This window comes from Phoca vitulina, unplaced genomic scaffold (genome assembly GCF_004348235.1).
Source record: "Phoca vitulina isolate PV1807 unplaced genomic scaffold, GSC_HSeal_1.0 scaffold59, whole genome shotgun sequence".
NCBI classification, from domain to species: Eukaryota; Metazoa; Chordata; class Mammalia; order Carnivora; family Phocidae; genus Phoca; species Phoca vitulina.
The window spans coordinates 7,833,131-7,846,245 of record NW_022589762.1 but is presented as its reverse complement, the minus strand read 5'-3'; the positions used below and the strand labels follow the sequence as shown (position 1 = coordinate 7,846,245).

The 13,115-nt window shown below is 43.6% G+C and overlaps 1 protein-coding gene across 1 annotated transcript in view; it reads left to right on the top strand.

Annotated features, from left to right (window-relative positions):
- The first annotated feature begins 518 nt into the window (after positions 1-518).
- LPCAT3 (lysophosphatidylcholine acyltransferase 3) overlaps positions 519-13,115 on the top strand; it is a 38,245-nt gene continuing 25,648 nt past the window's right edge. The window contains exon 1 of the mRNA XM_032390799.1: positions 519-776. Coding sequence (XP_032246690.1) covers positions 626-776 — 151 coding nt within the window. The 5' untranslated portion in view covers positions 519-625. The remainder of the gene's footprint in view (positions 777-13,115) is intronic.

Here is a 13,115-nt window from a genome sequence, read left to right as displayed (position 1 = left end):
AGACCCTTGCGGAGTGAAGGCGGCGTGCCTAACGGTTTGAGAACGGCCTGGAAGTGCCGTTAGGAGGCGCTCGCGAAGCTGCTCCAGGAATTCCCGCCCTCTCCGTTACTTGCCCCAGTAACCCCGGCGCGCCGGCGACCGAGAGTAACCTCGCGGTCGGGTGACGCCCCCACCCCCCCGCCCCGACTCTCGCCTGCTCCCGCCTCAGCCAATGGGAAGGCAGCGCACGAGCCGGCCGGACACTCGCCCTCACCGACTCCTCCCCCAAGCAGTTAGAACCGAGTTGTACAATCACCTCGCCGCCGGCTTTAGACTTTGCCAATCGCAACTCCAGTTCCCAATTCCAAGCCCCGCCCCCGGCCTGCCCCGCGTTCATTCTCGGCGGGAGTCACCTTTGCTTTACAAACGTTCAGACCCGCCCTCTGCCTACCTTGCTGCACTAGGCCCCGCCCCCTGCTCGGACCGACCAATAGCCGGGGGAGCCTGGAGCCACTGGGCGGGCCCGCAGCCAATGCGCACGCCGTGGGCGGGCTCCGGGCCGGAATTGGGGGTGAAGCTACAGCCTTGTGCCCACAATTCGGGGCGCGCGGAGCTGGGGGGTCCCTGGGGGACGCCCGGAGCAAAGATGGCGTCCGCAGCTGAGGGGGACGTGGGAACGGTGGCGGAGCTGGCGAGGGTGCTGCGGTGGGGGCTCGGGGAGCTGAGCCTTAACAAGTTGGCGACGTCCCTGGGCGCGTCGGAACAGGCGCTGCGGCTCATCATCTCCATCTTTATGGGTAAGGACCCTCCTGCCTCGCTCCGCCCCCTCGCGGAGTCCCCGGGGAATGGGGCCGTGACCCCCCCCTCACTTTCCGGAGCACCCAGGAAGGCTTTGTGGGGTGCGGATGTGAATCTTAAATCACGCCAACCAGCTATCGAGAGGAAGACAAGTCTTTCCTCGAGTCTGGAGGCGCCGTGCCCTCTGAACCTCTTTACCTTTCTCTTTGACCCCTGCTGTACCCTTCTGGTCCCTCATTTGGCGCCACCACTGTCTCATCATGCCATGATCTGCCCTGTGTCCCCACGACCTATCCTTATTTGTCTCTCTCTTGAGTTCTACTCTCTGTCCGTGTGTACTGCTGTCTGTTATTAATATCAACTCTCACACATGCGCGCTTCTTGTCGGTAGGCATAAGCCCCCTAACTTAGATATTAGCTTTGTGGGCCCCTAAGCCCGGTATTCTATACTTCCATATTCGGAGTCTTTTTCTGCATTGCCAGCTTATATTACACTTTCTTCTCTTTTCTGTCTTGTTTCTGATATTTTCTTCTTATAGCATATTGCTTTTTTCCCCCCTCTTAACCGTACTGACCTGTCATTTACCCTGGGATACCATTTTAATAATGGGCTTGGGAAACAAGACTGACAACCCCCTTTAAAAACTATGCTACTCCAAGAGTTAATTACCCATATGGTTCAAAGGATGTGATGTGTCTGACTTTATGTCAAAACAGGCTGTATTATAACTGCTTTATAGGCTTTTTTCCTGCATCCTTCCTCCATGGTTTTTTAACACACGGAAGCAGCATGGCACAATGAGAAAAAAAAAAAAAGTGTGGACTTGGAAGGCCAGCAAGTCAGACCCAGCCCTGCTGCTGCTTGCAAATTGTGGGACAAGTCACCTAACCCCTCTGGGCCTCAGTTTGCTTATCTATCAAATGAGGACATAATGCCTACCTAATAGGACGGCTTGTAAAGTTCTGTAGGAATTCAAAGGTCAAGATTTGATGCATAAATATTTGAGTAGTTGGAAGGTTTTATGAAGGTTATGGGAGTTTAGGAGAGTAGGAGTGGGGAAGAATTAAGCAAACAGGACTGGTACAAGAGCAGATTAGAGATCAGAGTCATAAGAAATTTGGCATAAAAGTTGGGCAGATGTGGAATGCCTCAAATGCCAGAAAGAAGTTTGGAATGTATCCAGTAGTCAGTAGAGACGTTGACATATAATATCACCGAAGGGTGTTCGCTCATATAATATCACCGAAAGGTGTTAACTAGATCTAGATAATGTGAGAGGCATTAATTTATATTTAAATAATCCTAGCAGCTAATATAATTGTTACTTGCCTTTTACATATAAAACCAAGCTGATCTTCCTTTCTTCCAACTAAAGGTCACCTTTCGCTCCCTTGTAGAATTGTAAAATTTTTGAGGTGAAGGGCACCTCAGTATCTCTCAGATCTAACCCAGATTTATCAAAACCCCCAATCTAGGGTTCTTCACACCACAGCAGCTTTGAACGTCTACTCCTTGAGCCTTGTTTCTCACCCAGTTATTTGTTGGGGTTGTAATTGGCAATTAAGAGTGTTTACATTCATTCGTTTGGAAGCTCACTGTTGATTTCTCAACTATAAATTGAGAACGTAACACAAGTAGCAACAAATTATTAGGGGCAACCTGTTAAATGGAGCTAGGGCTGGAATTAGGACTTGGAATTTGTCCTTTTTGTGCTGACATAATCGAATACTGCCTGTGCACTCCTGGTGGGCTACTGCTCTGCTATCATGGGGCATACAACTGACTGGGAAATTGTTTTCTCCATATCCTTCCCCTCTACTCTCCTCCCATTACCATCAGTCATCAAGTGATAAACACTTGGTGTAATACATCTACCGCACTCCTGAACCCCCTTGCCATTCTACCATTTCCCAGATCCCCGCCTTCCTATCTCCCATGTGTTGTTGCCTTCAGTAACTCAGTATTTCTCGTGTTTGGATCGGCTTGGGGCTTCACGTTGCCTCATATCAAGCATAGCTCTTCCTCGTGGATACATAGGATTGTGTTTTCTAGGTATGGATTAAATATATACATGCAAACATAAACTGATAAGCTTGACACGTGCATGGAAGAAAGAGTGCACTCTGGTTGTAAATGTTCTCCTTACAAAGGTATTACCATTTCTGTGTATTGTAACCTAGAGACCAGTAGCCTTTCAGCAACGGAGTTCCTGGTTCCAGAACCCGCGCTGTCTTGGGGAGTTGGGATACTGGAGGAAATCCTTTTTACATGTACCAAGAAGGCCTGTAGTCCAAAATGATTCTGACCCAGTTTCTACTAATTCACGATTAATCTGGGTTAAAGGCACTTTAATGCAGACACCCCAAGGGAAGAGTTAGGTGTATCAGACATTCACGTTTTAAAGTGTGAATACCTTTTTTTTTTTAAGAGAGTTTTTGGTTTTGTTTTTTAGAGAGGGAGAGTGATTGGGGTGGAGAGTGGGGCAGGGGCAGAGGGAGAAAGAATCTTAAGCAGGCTCCATGCTCCGCGCAGAGCAGGGCTTGATCTCACAACCCTGAGATGCTGATCTGAGCTAAAAATCAAGAGTCAGACACTTAATGGACTGAGCCACCCAGGCACCCCTAAAGTGTGAATAACTTTAAAAAATTTTTTATTGTTATGTTAATCACCATATATTACATCATTAGTTTTTGATGTAGTGTTCCATGATTCATTGTTTGTGCATAACACCCAGTGCTCCATGCAGAACATGCCCTCCTTAATACCCATCACCAGGCTAACCCATCCTCCCACCCAAGTGTGAATAACTTTTAATTAGATCGTCTCATTGCCATTTTCTTAACATATTACTTTTCCTACTTGGGTTCTGTGTACTCATCTTGGGGTAGGCAGTAGATCATTAATGTGGTACCTTTCAAACTTTTGTGACTGGGACCCATGGTGAGAAATACGTTTTAATCATGACCCAGTACATACATATATGTATATATGTATTTGAAACAAAAGTTTCAGGGAACATTACTTATCCTTATATAAGCTGTGTGTGTAGCTGGTTTCTGTTTTGTTTTTTAGTATTGCTTATGACTCACTAAATTAGTTTCATGACCTATTGGGTTACAAGTAGTTTGAAAAACCCTGAGTTAGAGGCTGTAATTTTTAAATATTCAGTACTTCAGGGGAAGGATAAGCTTATGAGGACTGCTGCATTGGATTATTTTGAACAGCCAGAAAACTCCATTGAAGGGATATGTGTATGTTTGTCTTTTGTAAGATCACCGGGAATTTGGTAGAGGGTGAATTGTGCTATGGTGCTGGCAAATACTACCGGAAAATAACCTCCCTTTCAACACCTGGGGTCTCATCACTCCTTAGGATACTTAATGATGTAGTTTTGGAATGTTGGTGAGGACCGGGGCCAACGGCCAAGAAAGAATTCTTGAGACATCTTTGTGCAAAAAGGTGATTTTATGAAAGCACGGGGACAGGACCCATGGGCAGAAAGAGCTGCTGCACCCGGGTTGTAAGGAGTGGCCTGTAAGGAGTGGCCAATTATATACTGGGGAATTGGGGGAGGTAAGGAAAATGGGAGGTGTCCAAAAGGACTTTGATATGCTAAAGAAGACCCTCAGGATACTGGAGGCCTTGCTATTATCAAGCTAAGGTTGTTTTTACCTCTAGCAAAGCATTAACATTAAGATAGTTGGAGGGGGGAGCTTGAGGGGTGTCAGTTTTGTCCTCAGCTAGCCTTCTGCTCCCTCATCAATAACACGAATTGTTCCTAAATTCAAGAAAATGTACCTACTGGGGGGTGGGAGGGATAGGGTGGCTGGGTGATAGACATTGGGGAGGATATGTGCTATGGTGAGCGCTGTGAATTGTGTAAGACTGATGAATCACAGACCTGTACCTCTGAAACAAATAATACCTTATATGTTAAAAAAAAAAAAAAAAGATAGTAGGAAGGGAAAAATGAAGGGGGGGAAATCGGAGGAGGAGACGAACCATGAGAGACTAAGGACTCTGAGAAACAAACTGAGGGTTTTGGAGGGGAGGGGAGTTGGGGGATGAGTGGGCCCGATGATGGGTATTAAGGAGGGCACGTACTGAATGGAGCACTGGGTGTTATATGCAAACAATGAATCATGGAACACTACATCAAAAACTAATGATGTAATGTATGGTGACTAACATAACATAACAAAACAAAACAAAACAAAAAAAAGCATCTACTGTGAGTTAAACCCTACGCTTGACCCTGCAAGGACAAGGGCACTGGTGCAGTGTGAGTAATCGAGCCAGGCACTCCAAAGTATTGCCTACGGTTAGGGTGTAGGGAATGGGCACGAGATAAGTACTCTAATAATCACAATAAAAGGCAGAAATCTAAGTGCTCTAAGAGAATTACAAAGTTTTATGAGATTGAAAGATTGGACCTTTAATGAACTTTGAAAGCTGAATTAAGGTTCCAGCCGACTGAGATGGTAAGACCGAAGGGAATAGTGTGAGCAAAGGCATTGAAGTAGGAGTGTGTGGTGACATGGTCAGGAAACAGGAAGTAGTCCACTTGGACTAAAACAGGACTTAAATAGAGAAGAGGTAGAAATCACACTGGAGGGGCGCCTGGGTGGCCCTGTCAGTTGAGCATCCAACTCTTGATTTTGGCTTGGGTAGTGATCTCGGGGTTCCGGGATGGAGCCCCAACTTGGGCTCTGTGCTGGGCATGGAGCCTGCTTGGGATTCTCCCTCCCTCTCCCTTGGCCTCTCCCCCTCCTCAAAAAAAAAAAAAAAAAGACTGGAAAGGTAGGTCATAGAGCCTGGGAAGCCAAGGCAAAGGGTTCATACTTAATTGTAGGTGATAGGAAACCATCAGAGGTATTTGAAAGGGAAATAATGTGACCAGAGCTATATTAGGAAGATAACACAGCATGGGGTAATTTGAAGTAGACAGAGACAAGAAGTAGAGAAACCAATGAGAAAGAATAATGGTCCAGATAGTATATTGACTTGGAGGCAAGGTGGTTGCACCAAGAGGGGAAAATAGGGATCTCGTGTGAGGTATTTTAGGAACACAGAATCTTTTGAAAGGTAGCTTCTCTATACACTTGCATCTACACAGCTGCTCATGCCAGAAGTCTTAAGATTCAGCCTTGCCACCTCCCTTTCAGTCTCTCCCCACATCCCAGTCCCCAAGTCCTATCAATACCACGGCCAAATTGTGTCTCCAGGACATCCCCTTTTCTCCATCACCACAGCTGCTGGCCATTTGTCACCAGAACCACACGAGTAGCCTCCCAACTGGTCTCTAATTCTGTTCTTGCCCCTCCCAAAGCAAAGTGGTCCGATCCTGTGCCTCTCCTGCTCAGAACCCTTCAAAGGCTTCCGTACATGGTTAGTAAGCCCCTGCCTGCTCTTCCAGCCTCATCTCAAGCAAGTTCACAACTTTTTAGCCACACGGCCTTCTTTCAGTTCCTCAGAGAAAGGCGTTAAGCGCTTTCCTACCTCAGAGCCTTTGTACGTGCTAATGCAGCTGCCTAGAATGTTCTTCATTCATTATTCACCTGACAGACTCTTTTCATCTTTCGGGTCTCAGTTCAGATTGTCACTTCCTCTGATCTGAGAGATTTTTCCTGACTCTCATTTTATATGATGTCCCTGGTTGCACTTTCTCATACCAACTAAAATTTTCTCCCACTTGTATATTCCAATTGGTAATTCCGTATTTGTGGATGAGAGCAGAAACCATGTCAGTTTTGCCCACCACGTTATTCCCAGAGTTGAACACTGTACCTGGCTTCTGGAAAAGGCCCAAGAAGTATTTGTTGACTAAGTGAGCATGTGAATGAATGACTTGGCAACTGATTAAATGGAGGATAAAGAAGCAGTTTAAAAAAAACAAAAACAAAAACAACTCGGTCCTTCTGCCTGGGTAACTGGAAAGATAATGATATCTCACAAATGCAGAGAAGTCAAGAAGAGCGTCAGATACTGTGTCGTGCCAGGTAATGGTCTTGTTTTGGATTTGCTCTAGATTCCCAGGGCACTGCCAGGTGTCTTAAGAATTGTGAAAACCCAAGCTTGAGGTCAGGAGAGAAGTTGGACTACAGATACGGGTTTAGGAGTCAGTGTTGGTATCATAATTGAATCAGGGAGGGCATGAAATGCCATGGAAAAGCTTATACAGAGAGAAGAGGACCCAATTCTTGTTGACGGAGTGTGTTAACATTTGCCACACCTGGTCGATAGTAACAATTGCTGACATTTATGAAAGATTTGGTGTGCATCAGACATTGTCTGAAGTGGTCAACAATATCCCACCTACACCTGCCAAGTTACCCATGAGATAATTAAAGTACATTAAACAAGGGTGTTATCCTCACCCTTGTGCAGTTAGGAAACTGGGGTCTTCAAAGGTTAAGTAACTTGTCTAAGGTCAAAGCTGTTTCTACCCAACTCTAAAGTCCCTGCTCTTTATCACAATGGGATTGCGAAGAGAGTGTGGGGGTGGAAAAGATAAATGCCCTTGGTGTCCTCTTCTCTTCACTTATGTGGGTAAACCAAGATGAAGTCAGCATATTAAATACCTCTCAGCGTCCAAAGCTGGAGCTGGCCAAATGGACTAGATGGCCACCTGCTTAGTAGGAGTGTTCTCCTCTAGTGTTGGCGGTGACTGTGGCTTGGACGTTAGACTGATCAGAAATTGCACTTGGTTGGTGCCTGGGTAGCTCAGTCGGGTAAGCAGCTGATTCTTTATTTCATCTCAGGGTTGTGAAATTGAGCCCCATGTTGGGCTCCCCATTCACCAGGGAGTCTGCTTCAGGATTCTCTCTCTCTCCTTCTGCCCCTCCTCTCTCTCTCTCTCTCTCTCTCTCTCAAATAAATCTTAAAAAAAAAATTGCACTTGTGGGGGTAAGGATTCATTTCTCAGAGGTTTAGGTTAGCATCACTAAGGTTAACAACTTTTAAAATCAAAGTAGGTCCTGCAGTTCAGTTCCCTTTGGACCAAAGTCAGGTCTGGCCCTTCAGAACTAAATTTGTTATTCAGTGCAAAAAGCTTTCTTCAGGTAGCACTGAAATTACGATATAAAGAGACCAAAGGCAGGCTAGATGGAAATTAAACGGCATTAACTAAACAAATGCAACTTCTGACCATGATACAAAACAGGGTCCAGAAAGTCTACTACTAGAAAATAAGGGGTTGTCTTAGATAACTTTCAGGCCTTCTTCCAGTTCTAGAAGTCTAAGTAGATTCTACATTTTGAGACTTTATTCTAATTCATAGCCACAGATTTAACATAATCTAAATCTTTCTGTTTGAAGATTTTTTTTTTTTTAAGAGAGGGAGGAGAGTGGGGCAGAGGGAGAGAGAATCCCGAGCAGGCTCCACGCCCAGTGCGGCATCTGAAATCAAGAGTCCGACGCTTAACCAACTGAGCCACCCAGGCACCCCTGGCGATTTCTTTTAAATGAATTTTTTCATCTCCTTTTTATCTGCACTCCGATATCTTACTTTGCACAAAACTTCATGTTTTGGTTTGGTTTTTTTGTTTGTTTGTTTTTTAAAGATTTTTTTATTCATTCATTTGAGAGAGAGAGAGACAGGGAGAGAGAGAGAGAGAACATGAGCGGGGGGAGGGGCAGAGGGAGAGAGAGAAGCTGACTCCCTGCTGAGCAGAGAGCCCGGATGTGGGGCTGGATCCCAGGACCCCGGGATCATGACCTGAGCTGAAGGCAGGTGCATAACCAACTGAGCCACGCAGGGGCCCCAAAACTTCATGTTTTGAATGCCAATATAACTTTTAATGTTATAGAAGCATTTATTTATAGGCATGTGGAAATTTGGGCCCATTAAATTATATGCACAAGCTAATGCAGCACAACTAATTACATACCCACTGACATTAAATCTGTATGGGCAGCCATCAGAACTCACTGGACGTGTTTGGTGCAGCAGCCTTTCAAAAACAGGATTGGTCTTCAAAAAGGAAATGGTATTTCAGATGGACCTTAAAGGTTATAGAAGATTTTAGTAAGGTAGAGATAAGAGAGGAATCTTTCCAGCTACAAAGAGTAATGAACATATATGTGGAGATCAGGAAAAGTGAGAAGAAGCTGAGGAACAGCAAGTGGTCCAGTTTGATTAGAACAATAGAGGATCCATAAAGGAGTAATAGAGAAAGACCTGTCAGACCTTTCAGGTAGGTGGGGGTGAAATGGCGGAGTAAGATTAATAGGATGTGCATTGTCTTCAGATACCTGCTGGTCCAGGTACAAATTGTGTTTGGATTAAATATGTACTAGTTGCATCACCATTGACTAATTATTAAACTTCAACCATCCATTTCCTCGTGTTCCCAAAGGGCAGTTTTGCTAAAGGATTGAGGTTAAGCGTTAAGCAGTTTATCTAATAGTTATTTAAATTGGATTTAATTCATAACAAGCAGCAATATTTGGAAACAGTGCAAAATTTACACGAATTTTTAAAAATAATGTAGTCGTCAAAGAAATGTCTTACTTCTAGAGAACCACTCTGACATACCCGTGGTTTGGATGTGTTTGTTCTCCTCTGCTCTGGAAAAGTTGGGGGAGCAAACTGGGAAGCTCAATAGGAGCCTGTGAGGACTGAATGAGATAAAATGTGTAAACATTTGACCAATCCTACCCAAAGTAATTTTGTCTTGTTTTTTAAGATTTTTATTTATTTGACAGAGAGAGAGAGCGCGCACAAGCAGAGGGAGAGGGAGAAGCAGGCTCCACACCAAGTGTGGAGCCCCACGAGGGACTTGATCCCAGGATTCCGGGATCGTGACCTGAGCCAAAGGCAGATGTTTAACGGACTGAGCCACCCAGGGGCCCCCTAAAGGAGTTTTAAATAATTGTTGCCTTCCTTCCCTCAAGAAATATTCCTCTCCTCCCTTTCCACCTGTGGTCTTGGGACCAGCAGCATGGGCACCTCCTAGCATGTCCTGGCTTGCGTCCTAGGAACTTGTTAGAAATGCCATTTGCTAACATCACTTGTTGTTCTTCAAATATTATTATTCTTACTCTTACTACTAATATTATTATAACAATGATATCATTGTCATCTCTGCTGTCTAACTCATATCCTTACCTGCACCGTCTGTTTCACACTTTTGATGAGAAGGTTAAATATGGAGGAATTTTTTCCATAAGGTGGTTGGACTCCTGGTTCCATTTTTCCGTGTCTGTCTTGTGTCAGCCACCTGGAGCACTCCAGCCTTCTCTTCATCGATTGACTCATTTCTGAATACAGTTAATAAACTGTGACTTGTAGCTTTAACAAAAATGAGGTGTCCTAGTTGCAGCTGCCAGGGAAAGCTGTTCTAAGCAAACTGCCCTTCTCAAGCATAGAGTTTTTAAGGTGGGGGGTGGTGTGTGTGTGTTGACATTTTTTCAGCAATTGCTGAAGTCCAGGGCCAGGAGATTTAGGACCCGCCTGGAGTTCTCGTGGTGAAGCAGCTGTGGTTCCCTAGAGACCTTCAAAGCCTGTCCATGATTCATGCAGCCCAAAAGATGTTGTATGCATCTTTATTTCTCCCTGTTTTCAAAATGAGAAAGGGAGGTAGCAAGTAAGACACTAAAAATAAGGATAAGTAATTTCTGGATAAGAATTGCCTTTGGGCTTAAAATGGACTGGTTTTTAAATCCAAGTTCCTCTCTATTCAAGCACTGGCTTTGAAGAAAAAGTGAGATTCATTAAATTCTGGACACCTTGAATGAAATATTCTATCTACGCACCATATGTACCAAAGTTGTTAGTGATAGAAGGCTTCTGGTAGAAATGCCATTGCTTTCTAACTATAAGGACACTGGTCAGAAAGCAGGTAGAAGATCAGGCCAAAAATGATCAGACCCACGTTTTGTTCTTGGCTCACATGAAGTCATCAAGTTGACTATTTAAATGCCCCACTCTAAGCATAGGCTAAGTTTAAATCAAAAATAAAAAGCTTTTGTCAATTAAAGATGCCTTTCAGTACCAAGTATTCATGTTGCTATGGCATTTTTATAAGAAAAGCCTACGTGGTCATTCCGCTACATAAAATTATAGGGGCGCCTGGGTGGCTCAGTCGTTAAGCGTCTGCCTTCGGCTCAGGTCATGATTCCAGGGTCCTGGGATCGAGCCCTGCATTGGGCTCCCTGCTCAGCGGGAAGCCTGCTTCTCCCTCTCCCACTCCCCCTGCTTGTGTTCCCTCTCTCACTGTCTCTCTGTCAAATAAATAAAATCTTTAAAAAAATAAAAATAAAATTATAAATGGTGAGATAGTAATTTTGCAGGCAGTTCACTATAAAAGAAAAATAACGGATTCATGTGCACATGTCGTGTGCAGATCTGAAGAGGATATGAGGTCCCAGGAGGTTAAAGTTCTGATCACTGGATTTGTGTATGCTGTAATGAGAAGTGACATCCACGTAGACATGGTAAATGCCTTCTAGCTCATGAAGTTTCCAATTTCTGCTATGATAGCAATTCTAAACTCAGAGGGACTTGGACACCACTCTGGGTCACTGTCCATAAATACAAAACTTCTGTTTGTAAGCCAACAGGCAGGCCAGCTAGAGTGGTGCCCCGTAAGTCTCCTATGGCATATACCTCTGTCAGAAGGGGGAAAGATTGATTATAGTTCGAGTACAAATATACTGGGGCCCTGACAAAAAACGTTGAACCGTAAGTGCTTCTAGAAATCCTCATTCTCTAGCCAAAGGATAATCTGACTCCACTTTTTAAATCTTCATCAGTTCTTCTGAAAGAGTAGTAAACAGGAGCGCCTGGCTGGCTCGCTCAGTAGAATATCCAGTTCTTGATCTCAGGGTTGTGAGTTCAAACCCCGTGTTGGGTGTAGAGATTATTTTTAAATAATAATTTTTTAAAAATGAAAGAGTAGTAAACAAAAGCAAAACTAGGAACTAGATGGCATGCATTTATATTATTTATACTAAGAACCTAACATAATTATGGGGACCCAGGTCATCATATCACCAAAAGCTCCCAATTTTTTCAAGTTTTAACCCTCTTGTTCGATAAAGTATTTTTTATTCTAAAATATATAATTTTTAGGGGCACCTGGGTGGCTTAGTGGGTTAAGCGTCTGACTCTTGATCTCAGCTCAGGTCTTGATCTCAGGGTTTTAAGTTCAGGCCCCGCACTGGGGTCCATGCTGGGTGTGGAGCCTACTTAAAAAAAATAAAAAATAAAATATACAATTTTAAAATGTTTTTAAATTCTTCCCAGATATTCAAGTGATACTGAGATGCTGATATAGAAAGAAGTAGATCATTTCCAACTTTTGTACATCAAAGGATACTACCAAGAAAATGAAAGGATAACCCACCGAATAAAAAAATATTTGTAAACCATGTATCTGATGAGGATCTAGTATCCAGAATATATCAAGAACTCTTATAACTCAATAATAAAAAGTAAAATAACTCAATTAAAAAAGGGGCAAAGGATATGAATAGACATTTGTCTAAGCAAGACATACAGATGGCCAATAAGCACATAGAAAAATGCTTAACTCATTAGTCATTAAGGAAATGCAAATTAAAATCACAGTGACATACCACTTCACACCCGCTGGTATGGCTATAATTAAAAAAAAAAATGGAATAAGCAAGTGTTGGTGAGGCTGTGGAGAAGTTGGAACCCTCGTGCATTGCTCATGGGAATGGAAAACACTGCAACCGCCGTGGAAACAGTTGAGCAGTTTCTCAAAGTTAAACAGTATGACCTAGCAATGCCACCCCTAGTTATATACTCAGGAGAATTGAAAGCATACGTTCACACAAAAACTTGTACACAAATGTTCATAGCATTATTAAAAAGGCCAAAAAGTGGAAACAACTGCTCTGTCCTCCAACGGATGAATGAATAAACAAAATGTTATATTCATACAGTGGAATATTCCACAGCCAAAGGGATGAGGTGCTGCCACCTGCTATGGCGTGGATGAACCTTGAAAATATTACACTAATGTTTTTTGTTATGTTAATATTATGCTAAGAAATGGGCACATTTGGTATGATTCCATTTATATGAAACGCCCAGAATAAACAAATTCTTTTTTTTTTTTTTAAGATTTTATTTATTTGGGGCGCCTGGGTGGCTCAGTTGGTTAAGCGACTGCCTTCGGCTCAGGTCGTGATCCTGGAGTCCCCGGTTCGAGTCCCACATCGGGCTCCCTGCTCAGTGGGAGTCTGCTTCTCCCTCTGGCCCTCCCCCTCTCATGCTCTCTCTCTCTCTCAAATAAATAAATAAAATCTTTAAAAAAAAAAAAGATTTTATTTATTTGTCAGAGAGATTAAGAGACAGAGAGAGCAC